General features: G+C 44.5%; 1 protein-coding gene across 1 annotated transcript in view; it reads right to left on the bottom strand.

Moving 5' to 3' along the window:
• Positions 1–26,487, bottom strand: part of PYROXD2 (pyridine nucleotide-disulphide oxidoreductase domain 2) — a 168,423-nt gene that overhangs the window by 34,734 nt on the left and 107,202 nt on the right. Inside the window, exon 12 of the mRNA XM_077455708.1 lies at positions 10,650–10,806. Within this exon, the coding sequence (XP_077311834.1) occupies positions 10,650–10,806 (157 nt within the window). The remainder of the gene's footprint in view (positions 1–10,649; positions 10,807–26,487) is intronic.

Genomic DNA, 26,487 nt, shown 5'->3' with positions numbered 1-26,487 from the left:
AAGTAGAGTATGCGGCGGTGGTAGAATCTGGCAGAGAATTTAAACAAAGAGTTGTTGTAGTGTATATGTTCTTTTTAGAATGTAGTGAGTGGGTAAAAGTAAATTCTTGAGTTATTGGAGAGGGTTGCTCTGTATTGTAGAATTCCAGACTTGTTAGTTTGGAATCAGTCGCCATTTGTTCTCAGGTCCGTCTTTAATATCGATTGGACCCTGGGCAAAACTTTTCTTGGGACCCCCCCCCCCCCAAGCAGTTTTACTCCCCACCTGCTCTGAGACATACAATACATAGCAGCTAGACTCAAAATCAGTTTACTGAATCAGATCAGGCAGCTATTGCGATTGGTTGCCAGAGGTTACAGTGTATGATTACCGCTCACTGACTGGTTGCTAGAGGTTACAGCACACATTACTGCTCACTGATTAGTTACTAGAGGTTGCAGCACATGATTTCTGCTTGTTGATTGATTGCATTATATACATATCTGACCATGATAATGTGATAATGACATTGTCGAAAAGGGACGGTGCATGGGTGACCCTAAAATGATGCCCTCCCTCCCTGAAATAGGTTCTGTGGATGCCCATGGTAGGAGCATCAACAACTGGTCACCAGGGAAAAAATGGAGACCACAGAGGGTGCAGTCTACCACTCACCCTGTCCCGCCCATGACTGCACTGAACCCTGGACACCTGTTCTGTATCTCCCTTGTCCCTATAAATGCCGCTGGCCGCCGCTATTTACATATGAATGCCAGTAATTTACATGTAAACACAGGGCCTGCAGGGGAGTCATCTGTACACAACAATAGGGCAGAGCTGGGCAGCATTAGTAGCAGCACTTCACACTGAGATATAAGGACACAGCACAGGACTAAAAACCTCAAGGGACAAGGGTATTTAAACCAGGGTAGTTGGCAAGTATGAGGCAGCTGCTTTGGGCCCCAGAACAATGACAGGGCCCAGGGCAGCTGCCCCTTTTGCCCCGTCTTAAAAATGGCCCTGATTGTTCTCATAAGGGCTCCTGTTGGTTACAAACAAAGTAATGCACTTAGAATATCTAGGGCTGAACTAATTCTAGGAAATCTTGGATCATCTACCCCTGGGGTAAACAATCCCCCGATCATCTATTCCTGGGGAGGATAGGACAAAAGGGGGAGATGTACCTCCTCCAAAAGTTCTTGGCACATGGCCCGGGCCATAACAATAGTAGGGTGGGACTTAACATTAGGTGGGATGTTGGGGGATTAGCGAAGGTGCAATTGTGCTGAAAAGTTTGCCTCCCCTGGCAGGAATGGTGAAATTTTGCCATTAAAGAGTTTGTAAACCCTCATTTTTTTTCACCTTCATGCATTCTTCATGCATGAAAAACCTCCCGTTATGCAGCAGCCCCTCTCCCCCCGAGCTCCCCTTTTTACTTACCTGAACCCGGTCTTTCCAGCAACGGGGACAAGCACACCAGCTCCAGATCTTGATTGGATAGATTGACAGCAGTGCAGCCATTGGCTCCTGTTGCTGTCAATCAAATCCAATGATGTGGGAGCTGGGGGGGGGGCGGGCCGAGTCCTGCTGTCTGTGTCAATGGACGCAGCGGCTGAACACGGGAGAGCGCCCCGCACGAGTGCCCCGAGGGAGAGCGGCTCTCCAACGGGGCACTCGAGAAGAGGAGGAGCCAGGATTGCCACTAATGGACCCCAGAAAAGGAGGATCGGGGGCCACTCTGTGCATAACCAACTGCACAGAGGAGGTAAGTATAACATGTTTTTTTTTTTTTTAAATGAACCTTTACATATCCTCTAATATTGGAAATATGACTGATCATGACAAAAAAACTGTCTTTTATTTAAAGCTCCTGCTGCTATCAGTGTGTCCAATGAGGAGAGCGACAGCAGCTGGAGCCCGTGCACATCGCTGGATCGGATTGGGCTCAGGTATGAAAAAAGGGGGGGGGGGCTGCAGCACAGAAGATTTTTCACCCTAATGCATAGAATATATTAAAATGAAAAACCTTAAGGCTTTGCAACCACTTTCAGATGGCAATTAAGCACTTGCCGACCGCATTCTGCATATATACTGCAACAAGGCGGCTCAGCTGCGCGAACCGACGTACCTGTACTTCAGTCAGTGCATGTGGTATTGTGGGCACACCGCGGGAGAGAGGCAGAACGGGGATCTGAGTATGTAAACAAGGTGGATCCCCGTTCCGACAGGGGAGGAGAGAGAGATCAGTTGTTCCTAGTGATCAGGAACAGCGATCTCTCTTTACTCCCAGTCAGTTCATCACCCTGACAGTTAGAAAGCACCTCCCTAGCCACTTGGCATCTGCACTGTAGCGGAATGACAGCTACAGCGCGGAACCTGAATTTCCAGGAGTCCCTCATGTGAGATGGCCTCCCATTTGCACGCTCCCCGCGCGCGCTCTGCAGGGCACATGCAACGCACGCTGTGATCACAGAGTCTCCGAGACTCGGTGATCACAGATCCGAGTAAGGGGCGGGTCCCGGCCCCTTACCATGTGATCAGCTGTCAGCCAATCACAGCTGATCACGTGTGTAAACAAAAGCTCGGTAATCGACAGCGTAAGGAGAGAAAAAAAAGCTGATCACCGGCTTATGTGCAAGGGACATCAGTCCTGAAGAGGAAGGAGGCACATCTGCCTCATCTGTGCCAATCAGTACCCCCTGCCAGTGCCATTGCCCCCTGCCAGTGCCCACCTGTGCCACCTATCAATGCCCATAAGTGCCACTTATCAATACCCACCAGTGGTGCCAATCAGTGCCTCATCAGTGCCACCTAGCAGTGCTGCCTATCAGTGTAACCTACCAGTGCCGATTATTGCCACCCATCAGTGCCCATCACTGCCATCCCTCGGTGCCCATCACTGCCACCTATCGGTGCCACCTATTAGTGCCACTTCGCAGAGCCCACCAGTGCCACTTATCAATGCCCTTCAATGCCATCCATCAGTGCCACCTCTCAGTGCACACCAGGGCCACCTTATCGGTGCCCATCAGTGCAGCCTATCGTTGCCCATCAGTGCAGCCTCATCAGCGTACATCAATGAAGGAGAAAAATTACCTGCTTGCAAATAAAAAAAAAAAATAAAAAATATATATATATATATATATATATATATATATATATATATATATATATATATATTCTTTTTAAATTGTCTTACAAAAAATAAAAACCACAGAGATGATCAAATACCAACAAAAGAAAGCTCTATTTGTGGGGAAAAAAATTATAAAAATGTAATTTGGGTACAGTGTTGTATGACCGTGCAATCGTCATTCAAAGTGCGACAGCGCTGAAAGCTGAAAATTGGTTTGGACAGGAGGGGGGTTTAAGTACCCGGTAAGCAAGTGGCTAGGGAACACTTAACCCTTTGATCGCCCCCTGGTGTTAACTCCTTCCCTCCCTGCCAGTGCCATTTATACAGTAATCAGTGGATTTTTATAGCACTGATCGCTGTGTTGGTGTCACTGGTCACCAAAAAAGTGTCCCTTAGCGTCGGATTTGTCCGCCGCAATGTTGCCGTCTCGCTAAAAATCGCTGATCCCCGCCATTACTAGTAAAAACAATAAAAAATAAATAAAAAGTCCCTAAATCTTTCCCCTATTTTGCAGACGCTGTAACTTTTAACCTTTAACAACGTCTAGATACATAAACGCATTGAGTTGCTGCCATGTGATTGGCAATTTGTGTTATCAAGCAATTGAACAGGTGTACCTAATAAAGTGTCTGGAGAATGTATAAAAATGTAATAATAATAAGACGGAGCAAAGAGGAAGGATAAGAAGGATCAGCACCCTTCCAGTAGGGTAGAGCAGTCATTCATGGGCTATCCATAATTATCTTCTTTATTACACAGAACCCAAATCTAGATGAAGAACTTGTCTGCAAAGGTTTCCAGGCTAAATCAGCACTTTATTTCCTCCAAGTACCGATAAATACTATAAACATGCTAATAGAAGGCTGATTGGGAAGGTCATCTTAGAAATAAATGCATAATATGAATGAATAATGTCCTCAAAGTGTGAAGAATGGATGAAATCATTATTTAAAGAATCATTTCTATACACAAACATCTAGAAACTGAAATTCATGTATTGTAATAGTCAGTTGTTGGTCTGACATTCCCGGTATCACACACTGAAGAACATGAAGAACAATTTCCATGTAACATTCCCGGCACCACACCGGAGAGCATGAAGAAAAACTTCCATGTAACATTCCCGGTACCACAACGGAGAGCATGAAGAATGACTTTCATGTAACATCCCGGCACCACAACAGAGAACATGAAGAACAACTTCCATGTAACACTCCCGGTCCCACACGGAGAGTAAGAAGAATGACTTCCATGTAACATTCCCGGCACCACAACGGAGAGCATGAAGAATGATTTCCATGTAACATTCCCGGCACCACACCAGAGAACATGAAGAATGATTTCCATGTAACATCCCGGCACCGCATCAGAGAGCATGAAGAACAACTTCCATGTAACACTCCAGGTCCCACACGGAGAGTAAGAAGAATGACTTCCATGTAACATTCCCGGCACCACAACGGAGAGCATGAAGAACAATTTCCATGTAACACTCCCATCACCACACTGGAGAACATGAAGAACAATTTCCATGTAACATTCCCGGTACCACACCGGAGAGCATGAAGAACAATTTCCATGTAACATTCCCGGTACCACACCGGAGAGCATGAAGAATGATTTCCATGTAACATCCCAGCACCACACTGGAGAACACGAAGAACAACTTCCATGTAACATTCCCGGCACCTCACCGGAGAGCATGAAGAAAAACTTCCATGTAACATTCCTGGTACCACACCGGAGAGCATGAAGAATGACTTTCATGTAACATTCCCGGTACCACAACGGAGAGCATGAAGAATGACTTTCATGTAACATTCCAGCACCACACCAGAGAACATGAAGAATGATTTCCATGTAACATCCCAGCACCACACTGGAGAACACGAAGAACAATTTCCATGTAACATTCCTGGCACCACACCGGAGAGCATGAAGAAAAACTTCCATGTAACATTCCCGGTACCACACCAGAGAGTATGAAGAATGACTTTCATGTAACATTCCCGGCACCAGACCGGAGTGTAAGAAGAATGACTTTCATGTAACATTCCCTGGCGGCACCACACCGGAGAGCATTAAATCTGACTTCTATGTAACATTCCTGGCACCACACCGGAGAACATGAAGAATGATTTCCATGTAACATCCCGGCACCGCATCAGAGAGCATGAAGAACAACTTCCATGTAACACTCCCGGTCCCACACAGAGAGTAAGAAGAATGACTTCCATGTAACATTCCCGGTACCACACCGGAGAGCATGAAGAACAATTTCCATGTAACACTCCCGGCACCACAACGGAGAGCATGAAGAACAATTTTTCATGTAACTCTCCCATCACCACACTGGAGAACATGAAGAACAATTTCCATGTAACATTCCCGGTACCACACCGGAGAGCATGAAGAATGACTTTCATGTAACATTCCCGGTACCACAATGGAGAGCATGAAGAACAACTTCCATGTAACATTCCCGGTACCACACCAGAGAGTATAAAGAATGACTTTCATGTAACATTCCCGGCACCATACTGGAGAACATGAAGAACAATTTCCATGTAACACTCTCGGCACCACAATGGAGAGTATGAAGAATGACTTTCATGTAACATTCCAGGCACCACACCAGAGAACATGAAGAACAATTTCCATGTAACATTCCCGGCACCACACCGGAGAGCATGAAGAAAAACTTCCATGTAACATTCCCGGTACCACAACGGAGAGCATGAAGAATGATTTCCATGTAACATCCCGGCACCGCATCAGAGAGCATGAAGAACAACTTCCATGTAACACTCCCGGTCCCACACGGAGAGTAAGAAGAATGACTTCCATGTAACATTCCCGGCACCACAACGGAGAGCATGAAGAACAATTTCCATGTAACACTCCCATCACCACACTGGAGAACATGAAGAACAATTTCCATGTAACATTCCCGGTACCACACCGGAGAGCATGAAGAACAATTTCCATGTAACACTCCCGGCAGCACAACGGAGAGCATGAAGAACAATTTCCATGTAACACTCCCGGCACCACAACGGAGAGCATGAAGAACAATTTTTCATGTAACACTCCCATCACCACACTGGAGAACATGAAGAACAATTTCCATGTAACACTCCCGGCACCACAACGGAGAGCATGAAGAACAATTTTTCATGTAACACTCCCATCACCACACTGGAGAACATGAAGAACAATTTCCATGTAACATTCCCGGTACCACACCGGAGAGCATGAAGAATGACTTTCATGTAACATTCCCGGTACCACAATGGAGAGCATGAAGAACAACTTCCATGTAACATTCCCGGTACCACACCAGAGAGTATAAAGAATGACTTTCATGTAACATTCCCGGCACCATACTGGAGAACATGAAGAACAATTTCCATGTAACACTCTCGGCACCACAATGGAGAGTATGAAGAATGACTTTCATGTAACATTCCAGGCACCACACCAGAGAACATGAAGAATGATTTCCATCTAACATCCCGTCACCGCATCGGAGAGCATGAAGAACAACTTCCATGTAACACTCCCGGTCCCACACGGAGAGCATGAAGAATTACTTTCATGTAACATTCTCGGCACCACAGCAGAGAACATGAAGAGCAATTTCCATCTAACATTCCAGCACCACAACGGAGAGCATGAAGAACAACTTCCACGTAACACTCCCGGCACCACACCGGAGTGTAAGAAGAATGACTTTCATGTAACATTTCCCGGCGGCACCACACCGGAGAGCATTAAATCTGACTTCTATGTAACATTCCTGGCACCACACCGGAGAGCATGAAGAATGACTTTCATGTAACATTCCCGGCACCACACAAGAGAGCATAAAGAAGGATTAGCATGTAACATTCTCTTTTGCATTAAGAAAAATATCATTTGAACTTTTGAACAACCAATAATGATGTTAGCGGGCTGAGAGCATTGCAAGGAGAAGGAAGACAGCGGAGCAGTCACATAACCCCAACTTTGGAATGGAATAGAAGGTACCATGCCGGCAGTTCATAATACCATTAATGTCTGACACTCTTTCTGTAGCCCTGATATACTGTCATTCTCCCATTGCATCGCATCGCATCGCATCATGATTCTAATTACATCACCTGCTCCAGGTCTGAGGAAGGGGAAGGCCTTTCTTTCAAAGCGCATTGGCTTTACTTGATGCTCTTCACCAATAAACATTTTTAAAGGGCCTCTGAGTGATATGAACTTTTTTTTACTAGGCGCTCCTCAATACCCACCAGAGTCTGTCATCTTCTGGGTGTTTTTTTATCATGATCAGAGAGGTAGCAGCCTAGGACCAGAACAAGGTCTACATACACTCACTATACCTTCATTGTGTATTGGTGCGAGGGCTGGGCTCAGCCCTTCCTTCTCTGAGCTGGCCGCTCAGCTGTTGGCTAATTTCCAGCTCTTATCTCTCTCCACAGTTACTCAGCTGTTGATGATATCCTGCTCGTCAGTCCTGCCTACTTAAGCCATCAAGTCCAGAGGAGCTCTGCCTTCGCCTTGGTCAACATCACAGAAACAGACGATCTTCTACGATCCTGTTCAAGACTTGCTTTGCTGACGTCCCTTCTGGCTCCAGATCCTGCTTGCTGTTTCACTACATTGATCCCTGACTTCTGACTTGGCTGACTATCTGTTCCAGTTACTGAACTTTGGCTATTTTTTGGCTACGTTTGTTCTTTCTACTTTTATTACTAAACAAGTGTGATTTAACTGTGCTTTTATCTCGGCCTGATTTCATGGTTTCTGACAATTGGCTCCTCTGAAGGAGGACTCATTCCATTGTGTATCCATCAGGACCAAGTCTCACTTCTATCAGTTCAGGACCATCATACACACACACACACACACACACACACATCAGACAACTTTAGAATGGAATAGAAGGTACTTTTAAAGATTTTGAGGTTGGATATTGATCATGGCAGGGGTGATAAGAAGGGTTATTAACCACTTGCCGACCGCCGCACGACGATGTACGTCCTATTTTTGAAGAGGGATATCTCGGTAACGGCAGCAGCTGCTGCCACAACTGAGATATCCATTTCTTCAGGCGGCGGCCGGCTGTACGAAAACGGTGGTCTCCGCGGCGGATTCGCCGCGAGATCACCGCTATCAGCGGCGGGAGAGGTGCCACCCCCCCTTCCGCCGCCCTCCCGCACCTTCCGCCACTTACCGGAGCCGTCGGTAGCGGCGGAGGCGATCGGGTCCTCTTCCTAGCTGGGCATAGAGACAAGTGAGGCTAAGATGGCCCCCACTCGTCTCTATACCATAGGAGGGCGGAAGCGACGTCAAAACATCACTTCCACCCATACCTCTTAAAGGTATATTTTTTTTAAATGTCAGATTTTCTTTTTTTATTTTTTTTTATTTTTTCATTTTTTGTTGCATTTTAGCCCAAATATGAGATCTGAGGACTTTTTGACCCCAGATCTCATATTTAAGAGGACCTGTCATGCTTTTTTCTATTACAAGGGATGTTTACATTCCTTGTAATAGGAATAAAAGTGATCCATTTTTTTTTTTAAAACAGTGTAAAAATAAATAAAATCAATTAAAATAAATAAGAAAAAAAAAAATTAAATTTAAAAACACCCCGTCACGACGAGCTTGCGCACAGAAGCGAGCGCATACGTGAGTAGCACCCGCATATGAAAACGGTGGTCAAACCACACATGTGAGGTATCGCCGTGATCGGTAGAGCGAGAGCAATAATTGTAGCCCTAGACCTCCTCTGTAACGCAAAAAATGCAACCTGTAGAATTTTTTAAATGTCGTTTATGAAGATTTTTGAGGCTAAAAGTTTGACGCCATTCCACGAGCGGGCGCAATTTTGAAGCATGACATGTTGGGTATCAATTTACTCGGCATACCATTATCTTTCACAATATAAAAAAAAAATTGGGCTAATTTTACTGTTGTCTTATTTTTTTTATTCAAAAAAGTGAATTTTTTCCAAAAAAGTGCGCTTGTAAGACCGCTGCGCAAATACGGTGTGAAAAAAAGTATTTCAATGACCGCCATTTTATTCTCTAGGGTGTTAGAAAAAAAACAATATAAAATATTTGGGGGTTCTAAGTAATTTTCTACTAAAAAAAACAGTTTTAAACATGTAAACACCAAGTCTGAAAAAGAGGCCTGGTCCTTAAGTGGTTAAAGAGGTACTTCAACACCCCCCCCCCCCACCCGTTTCCCCCACCCACCCCATCTTTCCTGTATTGCTGGGTGCTCGTCATAAAGCATAGTCACCTACCCAGTGGATCCAGCCTTGTCCTGCTGTGATCCGCTGATCAGGTATCACAGCCTTTAATTCCACGCAACCATCTTGGTACACCAAGTCACCGAAAGCCCAGCTGCCTCTTTCAGGTTCAGGCAGCCTGGCCCCCAATGATGTGTGCCAGCTTCGCCCACCCACCAATCTGTAAATGGGCTCCCTCAGCCTCCTGGATTATCCTCTTCACATATCCCAGGAGGAGGCTGCCCTATCCCAGCCCTTCTCACCTGTTGAGACTTGCGATGGGGAGTAGGGCCACAGAAAACAAAAAACGGAACAAGCCTGAAATAAACCCACTGTTGTATAGATAGCAGAAGAGGTGGTCTAGGCAGGTGTCTAGAGTCTGCGTTAATGATTTTCTGACTAGAGTTCTGCTTTAACCACTTCAGCCCCGGACCAATTGTCAGCCTAAGGACCAGAGGTCTTTTTACAATTTGGCACTGCACTGCTTTAACTGGTAATTGCGCGGTCATGCAATGTTGTATCCAAACGAAATTTGCGTCCTTTTCTTCCCACAAATAGAGCTTTCTTTTGATGGTATTTGACTGCCTCTGCGATTTTTACTTTTTGCGATATAAATAGAAAAAGACCGAAAATTTCGAGAAAAAAATATATTTTCTACTTTTTGTTATAAGAAAAATCGAATAAACTCAATTTTAGTCATACATTTAGGGCAAAATGTATTCAGCCACATGTCTTTAGTAAAAAAAATGTCAATAAGCGTATATTTATTGGTTTGCGCAAAAGTTATAGCGTCTACAAACTAGAGTACATTTTCTGGAATTTACACAGCTTTTAATTTATGACTGCCTATCTCATTTCTTGAGGTGCTAAAATGGCAGGGCAGTACAACCCCACCCCCCCCCCCCCCCAAATGATGAAGATTTCCTCCAGCCTACAAAAAAATTGAGAACTCCAGAGACGAAGGTTAAAGCGGAACGCCGGGGTATTGGCTTTTGTTGGCTGTGTTAGCTCTGGTCAGGTGTATCCCATGGCTGTAGTGCTGTCCTGTTCTTCAATATCACCATTTTTCGTTACATTGGTTTATATACTCTCTCCCCCCACACGCCACCACCATTCACAAAACTTAAAGAAAAAAGCAAAAGAAACCCAGAACTTATATAAAAAATGGGTAAGACTGGGTGGACCAATTGGTCTTATTCTGCCGTCACTCTTCTATGTTTCTACACGTTCAGTTCTGAACTTTTATACCTTGTTGATGGTTTTCCCTGACAGGCGTCTTCATGGGCCTCATCTAGAAGGTTCATATGTTCGCTGTTCAGGTGAATGGAGCATTGGTGGTGGGGCGATGGTTTGCCATCTGCTGTGTTTGGTATAGAGAGGAAGTTTGGTAACCGATCCACGGCCACTGTAAGGAAAGCACAAAGTTCAACGCATTATTCTTCCATGTCATGACTCAGAAGACGTGTTCACTGTATACTTAGAAGAAGTTTTGAAACCTTCCTGGAAAATGAACAGCAACAAATGTAAAGCTGTTTTTCCCCTTTTTGGAAAAGTGAAGAGTTACTTCTGTTTTTTTTTTATTTTATTTTTTTTGCTAATTGCCATCATTTTTTTTACTTTACAAAACAATGAACCTTACTTAACCTAGATGGGTGTGTATGTACAGTATATATATATATATATACACACAGTGGGGCAAAAAAAGTATTTACTCAGCCACCAATTGTGCAAGTTCTTCCACTTAAAAATATGAGAGAGGCCTGTAATTGTCATCAGAGGTATACCTCAACTAATTTATTTATTTAACCAATTTATTTGCAAATTATGGTGGAAAATAAGTATTTGGTCGCCTACAAACAAGCAAACATTTTTTGGCTCTCACAGACCTGTCTCTTCTTTAACCACTTGCAGACCGGACCATTTTGCTGGTCAAAGACCAGACCCCTTTTTGCGATTCGGCACTGCGTTGCTTTAACTGACAATTGCGCGGTCGTGCGACGTGGCTCCCAAACAAAATTGACGTCCTTTTTTTCCCACAAATAGAGCTTTCTTTTGGTGGTATTTGATCACCTCTGCGGTTTTTATTTTTTGCGCTATAACCAAAAATAGAGCGACAATTTTGAAAAAAACGCATTATTTTTTACTTTTTGTTATAATAAATATCCCCCAAAAATATATAAAAAAAAAAAATTTTCCCTCAGTTTAGGCCAATATGTATTCTTCTACATATTTTTGGTAAAAAAAAAATCGCAATAAGCGATTATTGATTGGTTTGCGCAAAAGTTATAGTGTTTACAAAATAGGGATAGTTTTATAGCATTTTTATTAATAATTTTTTATTATTTTTTTTTACTAGTAATGGCGGCGATCAGCGATTTTTATTGTGACTGCGACATTGTGGGGGACCCATCGGACATTTTTGACACATTTTTGGGACCATTGTCATTTATACAGTAATCACTGCTATATAAATGCAGGGATTCCTGTGTAAATGACACTGGCAGTGAAGGGGTTAACCAGTGGGTGGCAGTGTAGGGGTTAAGTGTTCCTAGGGGTGTGTTACTATCTGTGGGGGGGTTGGGCTTTCATTTAGTGAACACTGATCTCTGCTCCAATCACATGGAGCAGAGATCAGCGTCACTAGTTGCTAGGCAGAATAGAGAAATGTTTACACAGCATTTCCTCCATTCGGCCACTCCGTGAGACGATCGCGGGGATGCCCACGGCGATCGAGTCCGTGGGTCCCGCGACCGGACTCACGGGGGTATACACACACACACACACTGAAAAGGTACCGGAGAGGCGGGGAAGCTATAATCTTGGGATTTTTTTTAAAACAGATTTTTACATACTGTCCCTGGTTTTATTGAGGCTGGCAACCCTGATGGGGCCCCCTAGTGCCATGGGGCCCTTGGGCAGTGCCCCAATGGTCAGTCCGCCCCTGACTACAACAGACTGCAGTTGAAATCAGGCCATCACTCTCAACCCCTCCTTTCACTCTTTCTTCCACTCTTCCTTCCACCTCAGATGAGGCTTCCGACGTAAAACCTGGGCCTTCCATCCAGGAAGATGTGGAGGAGCCCAGTTGGAGCCAGGTATAGCATTGATCAACATATTTCTTGTAAAAAAAAAAAATAATGATGTTAACTAGATGTTATTATTGATCACTAATTTCAGATTTTACAAAGTGGTTTGCATCAATATCAATAGACAGTAGTAGCCAAAAATGATTGGGACAAGAATGTAAAATGCTGGGGTCAGAAGGATAGTCTTTTATATTTGTTAACATTCAATTTGCAACAGTCATGAGCTCACAATTGTGTGTGATTGATGGCCAAAAAACGAAAACCATGTCCCATTTTCATACACAGGAAAGTGTCAGCCAGGAGGTGGCCATGGAAAGTGGCAGCCAGGAGGTGGCCATGGAAAGTGGCAGCCAGGAGGTGGCTGGGCCCAGTAGCCTGACCGAATCGCAGGTTCCTCCCCTCCGAGCAACGTGGAGGAGTCAGAGCTGGGTTTGATTTGGCAAGCTACTGCAGTCCTCACAACAACTTCTAATGTCCAGGAGGCCTTTGCCTGCATGACGGCCAGTAAGATGCAGGGAATGGAGGTGGGCCAACGCATCATCAGTGAGGAGCTCATATTTCAGGTCCAAAATAAGGAGGTGATGGGCGAACTCATAAAAAAAGTCACATATAGGAGTTGGACCATACTCCTCCTCCACCTCCTGCCACAACTCCAACACCACAGCCACAGCCTGGAAGGAAGCGTGGAAGGAAGACAAGAGTGTGATGGCCTGGGTTCGGTCTTGTCTGGCAAAAGACGCAGGCTGTTGTAAGACCACAGCCTCGGGACATCAATGTCATCTGCTGCTGCTCCCGATCTCTCGGAGTCCTGGACCGTATTGTGCTCCCTATTAAATGGACTCCTCAGGTTACCAATTTGGCCTGTCAAATAATTGATGTCTGCCCTGGGGTACAAAGTCTTTACCAATTTCAACTGTTTCTCCAGCGTTGCCTTCCTCTTTATTTTGTTATGCCCCCTAATAAATTTCTATTTTTTTTTTTTTTTAAATCCTTGGCTATGTGTTTTAGTTCAAAAAGGACAGTAATAATTCAGTAACCTGTTTTAGTAATGGAGGGAAATTAGCTGAGTATAAGTCAGTTATCTTAGAAGTGAGTTGTATTCCTAGGTATGTCGCTTTGGATTTTCATATGGCTGTAATCTACTGTTTTTGAATAAAGATCATCTGTTTTAGTCGATATACCCTGGTGCCCGCTTTTCCCTGTGACTGCTGATGCCTGGAGGTTTTTTTTTTTACGGAGACCTTCTAGCCGGAGTGCCATGGAACTGAAGAGGTGGAGGGTTGAGGAGGTGGTCACTCTGGATCAATCTGTTTCAAAAAGCAATATCTACCTCTCAGATAAGTTCCGGTTGGCCAAAATTATCTTTTTAGCTATCTGTAATGTTGGGATTCTTCCCATTGTATCAGGGCTGGCTTAGCCCTTCCTCCTCTGGGCTGACCGCTCAGCTGTCGGCTAACTGCCAGCTCTCTTCTCTTTCCACAGTTACCAGCTGTTCCCGATGATGCTCGTCTGACCTGCCTATTTAAAGCCTTCCAGCTCACTTCTCCTTTGCCTTTGCGTTGGTCACATCACAAGGAACCATCTCCTGCTGTTTGTTTCAAGACTGGCTTGCTAACATCCCTCCTGGCTTCTTATCCTGCTTGCGGTTGCTCTCCTTGGATCCCTGACGTCAGGCCTGGTTGATTACCCGATCTGGTTAATGAACTTTGGACTGGCTGACTACCCGATCTGGCTACTGGACTCTGGCTATGCTTGACTACGCTTTTTTTCTATTTACCTTTTTATTTTTATTAATAAACATGTGTGATTTATTTGTACTTCTGTCTCAGTCTGATTCATGGTTTCTGACACATTGACCTCAAATGTAAGGAGCATTCCTACCACTGAGTATCTCACACATTATTATCAGGAGTTTCCTGAGTCCATCTAGGTTATCTCAAGAGTTCCTCCGCATTAAAAGAGAGCGTCTCATCCGGGAATCCTTTTCAGTTTCACACACCAGAGAGACTCCTCAGAACTGCTTACCCGGTGACTTTTACGGCTCGTTTGGTATTTCGATTTAAACAATGCGATGATTACATTTTAATAGTGCGAGGGAATAAATTTAATGAGAGAGAAAAATCAGCATATTTGAAGATGGCTTCATCACTCCGCATATTTGTCTTTTTTTTTCCACACAAACCACGAAAATGTGCCGACGATTGTTCTATTCAGACTCGCTGAACACGAATATAAATTGGGCATGTGTTTATACAGGAACCGGTTCTCTCGGTGGTGAGACTTTCCGGGCATTCCATGCAATCTGTTACAACAAATAGCCTGTGTTTGATCACAGTAGTATAATACACGGCAATTTCAGTTGGTATGGGAATTTTCATTGCCCATATGGAAGCTCAGTTCCTGCTAAGCACAGTCTTTTTTAAAGAGAACCCGTCTGTCAGGAACCAGCAGCAGAGATGGTTCGATCTGTGTGGCTACACCAGGAAACTGAAACCGGACTATATATAGTAAAGTAAGATTATTAATAGTAAAAGACGTCCAAACGCCAGTTCGGCAAACAGGAAACAGATCAATTATGAAGATACAAGTGAACCAAAACCATATAACTGAAGACGAAATACCTAACAAGTTTACTATAATACAACATATACAATACAGTGCCTTGAAAAAGTATTCATACCCCTTAACATTTTCCACATGTTGTCATGTTACAACCAAAAACATACAGTGCCTTGCAAAAGTATTCGGCCCCCTTGAACTTTTCAACCTTTTGCCACATTTCAGGCTTCAAACATAAAGATATAAAATGTTTATTTTTTGTGAAGAATCACCAACAAGTGGGACACAATTGTGAAGTGGAATGAAATCTATTGGATTTTTGAAACTTTTTTAACTAATAAAAAAAAGAAAAGTGGGGCGTGCAAAATGATTTGGCCCCCTTGCGTTAATACTTTGTAGAGCCACCTTTTGCTGCGATTACAGCTGCAAGTCGCTTGGGGTGTCTCTATCAGTTTTGCACATCGAGAGACTGAAATTCTTGCCCATTCTTCCTTGCAAAACAGCTGGAGCTCAGTGAGGTTGGATGGAGAGCGTTTGTGAACAGCAGTTTTCAGCTCTTTCCACAGATTCTCGATTGGATTCAGGTCTGGACTTTGACTTGGCCATTCTAACACCTGGATACGTTTATTTGTGAACCATTCCTTTGTAGATTTTGCTGTATGTTTGGGATCATTGTCTTGTTGGAAGATAAATCTCCGTCCCAGTTTCAGGTCTTTTGCAGACTCCAACAGGTTTTCATCCAGAATGGTCCTGTATTTGGCTGCATCCATCTTCCCCTCAATTTTAACCATCTTCCCTATCCCTGCTGAAGAAAAGCAGGCCCAAACCATGATGCTGCCACCACCATGTGTGACAGTGGGGATGGTGTGTTGAGGGTGATGAGCTGTGTTGCTTTTACGCCAAACATATCGTTTTGCATTGTGGGCAAAAAGTTGGATTTTGGTTTCATCTGACCAGAGCACCTTCTTCCACATGTTTGGTGTGTCTCCCAGGTGGCTTGTGGCAAACTTTAGACAAGACTTTTTATGGATATCTTTGAGAAATGGCTTTCTTCTTGCCACTCTTCCATAAAGGCCAGATTTGTGCAGTGTACGACTGATTGTTGTCCTATGGACAGACTCTCCCACCTCAGCTGTAGTTCTCTGCAGTTCATCCAGAGTGATCATGGGCCTCTTGGCTGCATCTCTGATCAGTCTTCTCCTTGTCTGAGCTGAAAGTTTAGAGGGACGGCCGGGTCTTGGTAGATTTGCAGTGGTCTGATACTCCTTCCATTTCAAAATGATCGCTTGCACAGTGCTCCTTGGGATGTTTAAAGCTTGGGAAATCTTTTTGTATCCAAATCCGGCTTTAAACTTCTCCACAACAGTATTACGGACCTGCCTGGTGTGTTCCTTGGTCTTCATGATGCTCTCTGCGCTTTCAACAGAACCCTGAGACTATCACAGAGCAGGGGCATTTATACAGAGACTTGATTACACACAGGTGGATTCTATTTATCACCATCAGTCATTTAGGACAACATTGGATCATTCAGAGATCCTCGCTGAACTTCTGGAGTGAGTTTGCTGCACTGAAAGTAAAGGGGCCGAATCATTTTGCACGCACCAATTTTCAGTTTTTTATTTGCTAAAAAAGTTTAAAATATCCAATAGATTTCGTTCCACTTCACAATTGTGTCCCACTTGTTGGTGATTCTTCACAAAAAATTAAAATTTTATATCTTTATGTTTGAAGCCTGAAATGTGGCAAAAGGTTGAAAAGTTCAAGAGGGCCGAATACTTTCGCAAGGCACTGTAAATGTATTTTATTGGGATTTTATGTGATAGACCAACACAAAGTGGCACATAATTGTGAAGTGGAAGGAAAATGATAAATGGTTTTCAACATTTTTTACAAATAAATATGTGAAAAGTGTGTGGTGGGGGGGGGGGGGGGGGGCATTTGTATGGCGCCCCCCGGAGTCAATACTTTGTAGAACCGCCTTTCTCTGCAATTACAGCTGCAAGTCTTTTTGGGGGTGTCTCTACCAGCTTTGCACATCTAGAGAGGACATTTCTGCCCATTCTTCTTTCCGAATATCTCAAGCTCTGTCAGATTGGATGGAGAGCGTCTGTGAATAGCAATTTTCATGTCTTGCCACAGATTCTCAATTTGAAGTCTGGACTGTGACTGGGCCATTCTAACACATGAATATGCTTTGATGTAAACCATTCCATTGTAGCTCTGGCTGGATGTTTCGGGTCGCTGTCCTGCTGGAAGGTGAACCTCCACCCCGGTCTCAAGTCTTTTGCAGACTCTAACAAGTTTTCTTCTAAGATTGCCCTGTATTTGTCTCCATCCATCTTCCCATCAACTCTGATCAGCTTTCCTGTCCCTGCTGAAGAAAACCATCCCCACAACATGATGCTGCCACCACCATGTCTCACGGTGGGGATGGTGTGTTCAGGGGGATGGGCAGTGTTAGTTTTTTACCACACAAAGCGTTTTGCTTTTAGGCCACAAAGTTGAATTTTGGTCTCCTCTGACCAGATCACCTTCTTCCACATGTTTGCTGCCCCCTCCCCCACATGGCTTCTCACAAACTACAAACAGGACTTCTTATGGCTTTCTTCCTCCAATGTCTTTCTTCTTGTCACTCTTCCATAAAGGGCAGATTTGTGGAGAGACGACTAATAGTTGTCCTGTGGACAGATTGTCCCCCCTGAGCTGTGGATCTCTGCAGCTCCTCCAGAGTTACCATGGACCTCTTGGCTCTTCTCTGATGAATGTTCTCCTTGCCCGGCCCGGTCAGTTTAGGTGGACGGCCATGTCTTGGTAGGTTTGCAGTTGTGCCCATACTCTTTCCATTTTCCGATGATGGATTGAACAGAGCTCCGTGAGATGGTCAAAGCTTGGGATATGTTTTTATAACCTAACCCTGCTTTATACTTCTCCACAACTTTATCCCTGACCTGTCCGGTGTGTTCCTTGGCCTTCATGATGCTGTTTGTTCACTAAGGTTCACCAAGGTTCTCTAACAAACCTCTGAGGGCTTAACAGAACAGATATATTTATACTGAGATGAAATTACACACAGGTGGACTCTATTTACTAATTAGGTGACTTCTGAAGGCAATTGGTCCAACTAGATTTTAGTTAGGGGTATCAGAGTAAAGGGGGCTGAATACAAATGCACCCCCACACTTTTCACATATTTATTTGTAAAAAAAGTTTGAAAGGCATTTATCATTTTCCTTCCACTTCACAATTATGTGCCACTTTGTGTTGGTCTGTCACAGAAAATTAAAAATAAAATACATTTATGTTTTTGGTTGTAACATGACAAAATGTGAAAAATTTCAAGGTGGGATGAATACTTTTTCAAGGCACTGTATTTACACAATGAGGAAGACAGATCACAGGGTAAAACTGGAGATGCAAGGAAGCAGGGGGAACCAGGGCTGGGATCTGGAGCAAGGGGATCAGATATAAGGCAGTAGGGTACAGGATGCAGGGCAACAGCAAGATCAGGAGCAGGACATACTGTAGGTGGAAGGTCGGAGCAGGCAGGAACCAGGCTCAGAATTTAACAGCAAGCATTCATTTGGCTGACAGGCAAAACACTGTAGCTTAATTTTAGTTTAATAGTAGAAGAGGGACTAAATACACCCCCAGCATCAGGTAGAGGCTGATTACTTGGATCTGCTGGCTGCTGGTAGATACCTGTTGGTGGATACTGGAACTACAACCTTCCACTCTGGGAAGCACAGTGCCACCAGCGGGTGACTGTAGCGAAGTTTTATAGTAGAAGAGGGACTAAATACACCCCCAGCATCAGGTAGAGGCTGATTACTTGGATCTGCTGGCTGCTGGTAGATACCTGTTGGTGGATACTGGAACTACAACCTTCCACTCTGGGAAGCACAGTGCCACCAGCGGGTGACTGTAGCGAAGTTTTATAGTAGAAGAGGGACTAAATACACCCCCAGCATCAGGTAGAGGCTGATTACTTGGATCTGCTGGCTGCTGGTAGATACCTGTTGGTGGATACTGGAACTACAACCTTCCACTCTGGGAAGCACAGTGCCACCAGCGGGTGACTGTAGCGAAGTTTTATAGTAGAAGAGGGACTAAATACACCCCCAGCATCAGGTAGAGGCTGATTACTTGGATCTGCTGGCTGCTGGTAGATACCTGTTGGTGGATACTGGAACTACAACCTTCCACTCTGGGAAGCACAGTGCCACCAGCGGGTGACTGTAGCAAAGTTTTATAGTAGAAGAGGGACTAAATACACCCCCAGCATCAGGTAGAGGCTGATTACTTGGATCTGCTGGCTGCTGGTAGATACCTGTTGGTGGATACTGGAACTACAACCTTCCACTCTGGGAAGCACAGTGCCACCAGCGGGTGACTGTAGCGAAGTTTTATAGTAGAAGAGGGACTAAATACACTCCCAGCATCAGGTAGAGACTGATTACTTGGATCTGCTGGCTGCTGGTAGATACCTGTTGGTGGATACTGGAACTACAACCTTCCACTCTGGGAAGCACAGTGCCACCAGCGGGTGACTGTAGCGAAGTTTTATAGTAGAAGAGGGACTAAATACACTCCCAGCATCAGGTAGAGACTGATTACTTGGATCTGCTGGCTGCTGGTAGATACCTGTTGGTGAATACTGGAACTACAACCTTCCACTCTGGGAAGCACAGTGCCACCAGCGGGTGACTGTAGCGAAGTTTTATAGTAGAAGAGGGACTAAATACACTCCCAGCATCAGGTAGAGACTGATTACTTGGATCTGCTGGCTGCTGGTAGATACCTGTTGGTGAATACTGGAACTACAACCTTCCACTCTGGGAAGCACAGTGCCACCAGCGGGTGACTGTAGCGAAGTTTTATAGTAGAAGAGGGACTAAATACACTCCCAGCATCAGGTAGAGACTGATTACTTGGATCTGCTGGCTGCTGGTAGATACCTGTTGGTGGATACTGGAACTACAACCTTCCACTCTGGGAAGCACAGTGCCACCAGCGGGTGACTGTAGCGAAGTTTTATAGTAGAAGAGGGACTAAATACACTCCCAGCATCAGGTAGAGACTGATTACTTGGATCTGCTGGCTGCTGGTAGATACCTGTTGGTGAATACTGGAACTACAACCTTCCACTCTGGGAACCACAGTGCCACCAGCGGGTGATCCAGGTCCTGACACTGTCCTTGGATGTCCTCTCTTTTTTTTTCTTTGTCTTTTTACTTACTTGTTTTCAGGATAAAATGCTGTTGGCTGCTAAGTTCTTAAAAGATGGACCAATCCTTTGGTCACACAATATGGCCAGTGCACTACTGGGTACCACCGTTCTATCTGTTATATTGGTAGCTGTCAAGCGACACTGAGCCGGGCTTGCACACATGCCTGGGCCAATGTCGGCGGATGTGCATTCGTGGCGCCTTCTCCCTCTCTATTCTGGTGTTGTTAATCAGTAATAGAAGCAAATCAGTGATGGAGTGCAGAGGTCATGAGTAAGCGGCACACAGAGTGTAGAGGTCAGGAGCAAAGCCAGCCATAGACAGATCAAAATTTGGCCAGTTCAGCAGGAATTGGCCGAATTTCGATCCATCTATGGGTGGGCTGGTTGTACTGAAGCCAATCTATCGATTGACTTCTATACAACAAGCCTGCCTGTTTTTGGGGGGGTTTTTTAACGTTAGATCACTGCCGGTGGCTATAGCCACCAGCAGGGGGCTCCCACTGTCAGAATACAATAGCGTACTTCTGACACGGTGGTACAGAACTCTGGTCAAATTGCATAGTATCTATCCTCGGGTCCTGTATACATGCTGGCGCTGTGGGGAATCTGTGGGAAACCCTTATTTTTTGGAAATACCCAAAATGAAGCAGTTTCTGGAATGACGTAGACTCTAGTATTAAGGCTTTGACAGGCGTATCCCTTAATAAGAACCCCCTGGCTTTTTTACTAAACGACACCGCCCCCTATCTTCCAAACAGTTTAAGAACCTGTATACTCGTTTTATGGAAAAAGTGTCCCCCCTACAGTTGCCCATTGGCGTTTACGAATTTCTGAAATCCGGGTTATGAAAAACCTCACCGTGACTTTGAAGGAACAAGATGACAAATGTTGGAAGATCTGGACCCCCTATTTCTTCTATAGGGATCAAACGCCACTGGCTTCTTAGCCTCACCGTAAGTGAGGTGATCTCTTTTAGAGGGCTTACCAGTGGCGGCCGCTCATGCAGGGCGCACGGGCGCCACCCCCCCCCTATCCATGCGTCCGGCCCCCCAACCTTTCAATTGGAGCGCCGGACACATGGATTTTAATATTTTTGTTTTTTTTAAGCACATGGTTAGAGCCTGAGGCTCTACTTGGCTTCAAAAAATGGTGGGTTCTGGGCGCCCACCCACTTGCGTGACAATAGCGAATTAGTATTCGCTATTGTCTTCCTGATTCTCGCCAATCAGGAAGCAGTTCCGGTGACCCGATTGGCCAGGGAGTCTTAGGACACCCTTCCTGTTCGCCCGGAAGGAGAATCAAGGGCCTGGCTCTTCATTCCCCCTGATTCCAATAGTAATGCCCCGATCCCCGCCGTCCCGTCCATCTCTCGTGGGTGGCGGGGGAGGGGTTCAATCACCTCATTCACGTCTGTCTCTGGGGGGGGGGGTGTGCGATCGCTGCATTCCCTGCCCGGGGGGAGATTGGGGGGGTTCTGGTGTTCGTTTTCTGCCCCCCCCCCCAATATATTAAGCACTGGCCGCCACTGGGGCTTAGGCTGGGTTCACACCTATGCGATTTGGATGTGGGTTTCTCTCTATGGAGCCGATGCGCATATCTCCGCTGCGGCTCCGGTGCGAATTTGGACAGGGGTTCTCTACATCTTTTGGTCCATTTCAGGTCCGAATTCAGCCCAAAAAATGCAAAATATTATTTTTTTGTCCCCTTTCTGGCTCCTCTTGCATCTCCTGACCCCGTTATTTCTTACATTTCTTTCCTCCTCTTTACAGCTCTACTCAGGCCCGTCTTTAATATAGATTGGACGGACCCTGGGCAAAATTTTTCTATAGCAGCTTGACTTAAAATTAGTTTTCTGTATCAGATCAGGCAGCAATTGCGATTGGTTGCCAGCAATTACAGCATATCATTACTGCTCACTAGTTAGAGGTTACAGCACATCACCTCCTCACTGCAGGGGAGCATGATATACATAGGAATGCCGCCTTTATTTATTTACATATTAATGCCACCAGGCGCAGCTATTTACTCAGTATTGTCATCGCTATTTACATACGAATGCCGGTTATTTCCATGTAAACACAGGGTCTGCAGGTGAGTCATCTGTACACAACAATAGGGCAGAGCTGGGCAGCATTAGTAGCAGCACTTCACACTGAGATATCGGGACACAGCACAGGAATAAAACTTCCAAGGACAAGGTTATTTAAACCTGGATAGTTGGCAAGTATGAGGCAGCTGTTTTGGGCCCCACAACAATGACAGGGCCCAGGGCAGCTGCCCCTTTTGTCCTGCCTTAAAGACGGCCCTGGCTCTACTGTATACTATGCGCTTGTGCTTATTCCAGCAGACCAATCCTCTGGTCTCACTATAAAATTACACAAAAACTGTTCAGGGAATTTGGCAAATGCTACTTTAGATCACCCGGCACCTTGTACTGGTGAGAAAAGTTGCTGTGTTTATCTCTGTTATTGGACAGATGACCTCGAAATTGTTATGTACTATGGATGGGATGTGACTACGTGCTACTTTGTATTATTTTGTATGACTATGCCAAGTTCCTTGACACTTAACCACTTGCCATCCGGGCCATTTCTGACACTTCGCTCCTACATGTTACATAGTAGGTGAGGTTGAAAAAAGACACAAGTCCATCCTATGTGTGTGATTATATGTCAGTATTACATTGTATATCCTGTATGTTGTGTGATTATATGTCAGTATTACATTGTATATCCTGTATGTTGTGTGATTATATGTCAGTGTTACATTGTATATCATGTATGTGGTGTGATTATATGTCAGTGTTACATTGTATATCCCTGTATGTTGCAGTCGTTCAGGTGATTATCGAATCGTTTTTGAAAACTATCGATGCTCCCCGATGAGACCACCGCCTGTGGAAGGGAATTCCACATCTTTGCTGCTCTTACAGTAAAGAACCCTCTACGCAGTTTAAGGTTAAATTTCTTTTCTTCTAATTTTAATGAGTGGCCACGAGTCTTGTAACACTCCCTTCTGCGAAAAAGATTTCTCCCTATTGTGCGGTATTTATATATTGTGGGGTCACCAGTCCCGGATTTATATATTGTGGGGTCACCAGTCCGGTATTTATATATTGTGGGGTCACCAGTCCGGTATTTATATAATGAAATCATTTCCCCTCTCAGGCGTCTCTTCTCCAGAGAGAATAAGTTCAGAGCTCACAACCTTTCCTCATCACTAATATCCTCCAGACTCTTTATTAGCTTTGTTGCCCTTCTTTGTAGTCGCTCCATTTCCAGTACATCCTTCCTGAGGACTGGTGCCCAGAACTGGACAGTATACTCCAGGTGCGGCCGGACCAGAGTCTTGTAGAGAGGAGAATTATCGTTTTATCTCTGGAGTTGATGCCATTTTTAATGCCAATATTCTGTTTGCTTTGTTAGCAGCAGCTTGGCATTGCTGAGCCCATCATCTACTACTAGGACCCCCAGGTCCTTCTCCATCCTAGATCCCCCCAGAGGATCTCCCCCCAGTCTATAGATTGCATTCAGATTTTTGCCACCCAAATGCATTATTTTACATTTTTCTACATTGAACCTCATTTGCCATGTAGTTGCCCCTCCCCCCATTCATTTGTTCAGATCTTCTTGCAAGGTTTCCACATCCTGCGGAGAAGTTATTGCCCAGCTTAGCTTAGTATTGTCCGCAAATACAGAGATTGAACTGTTTCCCCCATCCCCCTCCTCCAGGTCGTTTATGAACAAATTAAATAGGATTGGTCCCAGCACAGAACCCTGGGGGACCCCACTACCCACCCCCCGACCATTCCGAGTACTGCCCATTTATCACCACCCTCTGAACTCGCCCTTGTAGGCAGTTTTCAATTCATGTACTAACCCTATGGTCCATGCCAATGGACCTTATTTTGTACAGTAAACATTTTTTGGGAACTGTGTCAAATGCTTTTGCAAAATCCAGATACACTACGTCTATTGGCCCATTCCTTTATCTAGATACACCACGTCTACAGGCCTTCTTTTATCTAGATACACCACATCTACGGGCCTTCTTTTATCTAGATACACCACGTCTACGGGCCTTCTTTTATCTAGATACACCACATCTACGGGCCTTCTTTTATCTAGATACACCACATCTACGGGCCTTCCTTTATCTAGATACACCACGTCTACAGGCCTTCCTTTATCTAGATACACCACGTCTACGGGCCTTCCTTTATCTAGATACACCACGTCTACGGGCCTTCCTTTATCTAGATACACCACGTCTACGGGCCTTCCTTTATTTAGATACACCACGTCTACAGGCCTTCCTTTATCCAGATACACCACGTCTACAGGCCTTCCTTTATCTAGATACACCACATCTACGGGCCTTCCTTTATCCAGATACACCACGTCTACAGGGCTTCCTTTATCCAGATACACCACGTCTACGGGCCTTCCTTTATCTAGATACTCCATGTCTACAGGCCTTCCTTTATCTAGATACACCACGTCTACAGGCCTTCCTTTATCTAGATACACCACGTCTACGGGCCTTCCTTTATCTAGATACACCACGTCTACGGGCCTTCCTTTATCTAGATACACCACGTCTACGGGCCTTCCTTTATCTAGATACACCACGTCTACGGGCCTTCCTTTATCTAGATACACCACGTCTATGGGCCTTCCTTTATCTAGATACACCACGTCTACGGGCCTTCCTTTATCCAGATACACCACGTCTACGGGCCTTCCCTTATCTAGATACACCACATCTACGGGCCTTCCTTTATCTAGATGCACCACGTCTACGGGCCTTCCTTTATCTAGATACACCACGTCTACAGGCCTTCCTTTATCTAGATACACCACGTCTAAGGGTCTTCCTTTATCTAGATACACCACGTCTACGGGCCTTCCTATATCTAGATACACCACATCTACGGGCCTTCCTTTATCTAGATACACCACGTCTACAGGCCTTCCTTTATCTCGATAAACCACATCTACGGGCCTTCCTTTATCTAGATACACCACGTCTACGGGCCTTCCTATATCTAGATACACCACATCTACGGGCCTTCCTTTATCCAGATACACCACGTCTACAGGCCTTCCTTTATCTTGATAAACCACGTCTACGGGCCTTCCTTTATCTAGATGGAAACTCACATCCTCATAGAAGGTTAGTAGATTGGTTTGGCAAGAACGATTCTTCATGAATCCATTCTGATTACTGCTAATGATACCGTTCTCATTACTAAAATCTTGTATATAGTCCCTTATCATCCCCTCCAAGATCTTGCATACTATTGATGTTAGGCTAACTGGTCTGTATTTCCCAGGGATGTATTTTGGGCCCTTTTTAAATATTGGTGTTACATTGGCTTTTCTCCAATCAGCTGATACCATTCCAGTCAGTAGACTGTCAGTAAAAATTAGGAACAATGGTCTGGCAATTACTTGACTGAGTTCCTCCGGTGGAAGCCTTCTGGTCCTGGTGATTTATTGTTACGTTTCCCAAGTCTAATTTTAATTCTGTCCTCTGTTAACCATGGAGGTGCTTCCTGTGATGTGTCATGAGGATAAAAAACACTGCAGTTTTGGTTACTGAAGCCCCCCGATTCCCTCGTGAAGACCAAGGGGAAGAATAAATGCAATGCCTTCGCCATCTCCCCATCCTTTGTAACCAGATGTCCTTCCTCATGTAAAAATCTACTTTTTTTTTTTTGGTAGAAAATTACTTAGAACCCCAAACAAGAGAGAGAGAGAGAGAGAGATTTTTTTTTTTTTTTTTTTAGCAGAGACCCTATAGAATAAAATGGTGGGTGTTTCAATCTTTTATGTCGCACAGTATTTTTCAACACACAATTTTTTTGGGGAAAAAAAAAAAAGACACTTTCATGAACTAAAAAAAAAACAAAAACACTTTCATGAACTAAAAAAAAAAAATAAAAAAAAAATAAAAAAAACACGAAAGTTAGCCCAATTGTCTAGGAAATTTGCAAACTCGGATCCATTTCGGTAAATATAAAAAAAAAATACCTGTTTTGGGAAATCTCACAAGCAGCCAAAATATTTCCATTATTATTATGAATGGATTTGCTTACCGGAGTTTACGGCTGCCTTATCCCCATGTCTCAGATCGGATCATTAAGTAAAATGTAAATATATTCTCTATCATTTCATTAGCTAATTGCTGTAATTGAGTCTAGCAAACC

Source organism: Lithobates pipiens, unplaced genomic scaffold (assembly GCF_037356315.1).
Source record: "Lithobates pipiens isolate NorthernLeopardFrog02 unplaced genomic scaffold, aLitPip1_a1.2 Scaffold_25, whole genome shotgun sequence".
Taxonomy (NCBI): domain Eukaryota; kingdom Metazoa; phylum Chordata; class Amphibia; order Anura; family Ranidae; genus Lithobates; species Lithobates pipiens.
The sequence above is the reverse complement of the archived record's forward strand: the minus strand, read 5'-3'. Positions and strand labels throughout refer to the sequence as shown.